The 1,096-nt window shown below is 40.1% G+C and overlaps 1 protein-coding gene across 1 annotated transcript; it reads left to right on the top strand.

Moving 5' to 3' along the window:
- The first annotated feature begins 87 nt into the window (after positions 1-87).
- On the top strand, positions 88-1,065 carry LOC111387034 (GTP-binding protein At2g22870-like). The gene has a single exon (XM_023011553.1). The coding sequence runs from the start codon at positions 189-191 to the stop codon at positions 726-728; it is 540 nt and encodes a 179-aa protein (XP_022867321.1). The 5' UTR covers positions 88-188; the 3' UTR covers positions 729-1,065.
- Positions 1,066-1,096: the final 31 nt, after the last annotated feature.

Here is a 1,096-nt window from a genome sequence, read left to right as displayed (position 1 = left end):
TGTAAATAAGGTAAAAGTTCAACTTCAAGCAAGTAGCTTAAAGGAAATAATTTTGGGGTCCAAATTGTTATTTCTTTACCAAATATCTATCTATACCCCTCTTGCCACAGCACAGTTCCTCACAAGGGATACACAGCAACACACTCACACAGAAGTGAGAACACACAAAGATAAAAGATTTCTGAGAGATGTTTATAATCCATCAAATTCCAAGACTCCATTTTTTGCACATACCTTCCGCCCTCACAACCCGCAAACCCATAAAACTTTATCTAATCGCCTCTTCCATCTTATCCGGTCCAAACCCGGTAGCCATACCCGTACCCATATCCGAATCTGGACCCGCATCCTTCTCTCACTTCTCAACAAGTAGCAGTCAATCACCACCCGAAGAAAACATACAATTGTCTCTTGAAAAGCTGTTTGTGCCGCCTGAAACGGAGGTTTCACCGCCCGAAAATGGGATTTTGAGTGCAAGAATATTGAAGGGATCGAATATTGTGCTGAGCAAGTATGCTGGAGGTGGTGCGGAAGTGGTGAATGCGGAGTTTGTGAAGAGTAGTGTGAAAACTGAGGAATGCCCCTCTGATGGGCTCCCGGAATTCGCTCTTGTGGGACGTTCCAATGTGGGGAAATCGTCGCTGCTTAACTCCCTCGTCAGGCGCAAACGCCTGGCGCTCACCTCCAAGAAGCCTGGTATATACATTTTGCACATGAACTCCTATTAGTACATGTATTAACAAGTCATATTCCATTTTCCCATTTTTAATATTTTTAAATTTTTTTACACTCAAGGATACTTTATAGACGGCCGTCAACAATTGTTTGACATGACGTGCAATGTCATATCAAAAGTTATGAAAATATGTATATCACATATTTAGTTTACACGTGTATGCATCTAGCATGAGAATGCATTGTGGTTTCAATTGATGTTAGTGCTATATGAGTGAAGAATTGGTTGTTTAGGTATCTTGTAGAAATTGTTTATGGTTATTGGATTGTTTCAGTGCTAGAGGATGGGATTTTTATCGTCTCAGTTTCAATGGATTTGAGGTTGAATTGATCAAATTTTGGGAAGGACATTTTTTTTTTT

This window comes from Olea europaea, unplaced genomic scaffold, assembly GCF_002742605.1.
Source record: "Olea europaea var. sylvestris unplaced genomic scaffold, O_europaea_v1 scaffold38519, whole genome shotgun sequence".
Lineage (NCBI taxonomy): Eukaryota > Viridiplantae > Streptophyta > Magnoliopsida > Lamiales > Oleaceae > Olea > Olea europaea.
This window is presented reverse-complemented; position numbering and strand designations above follow the sequence as displayed.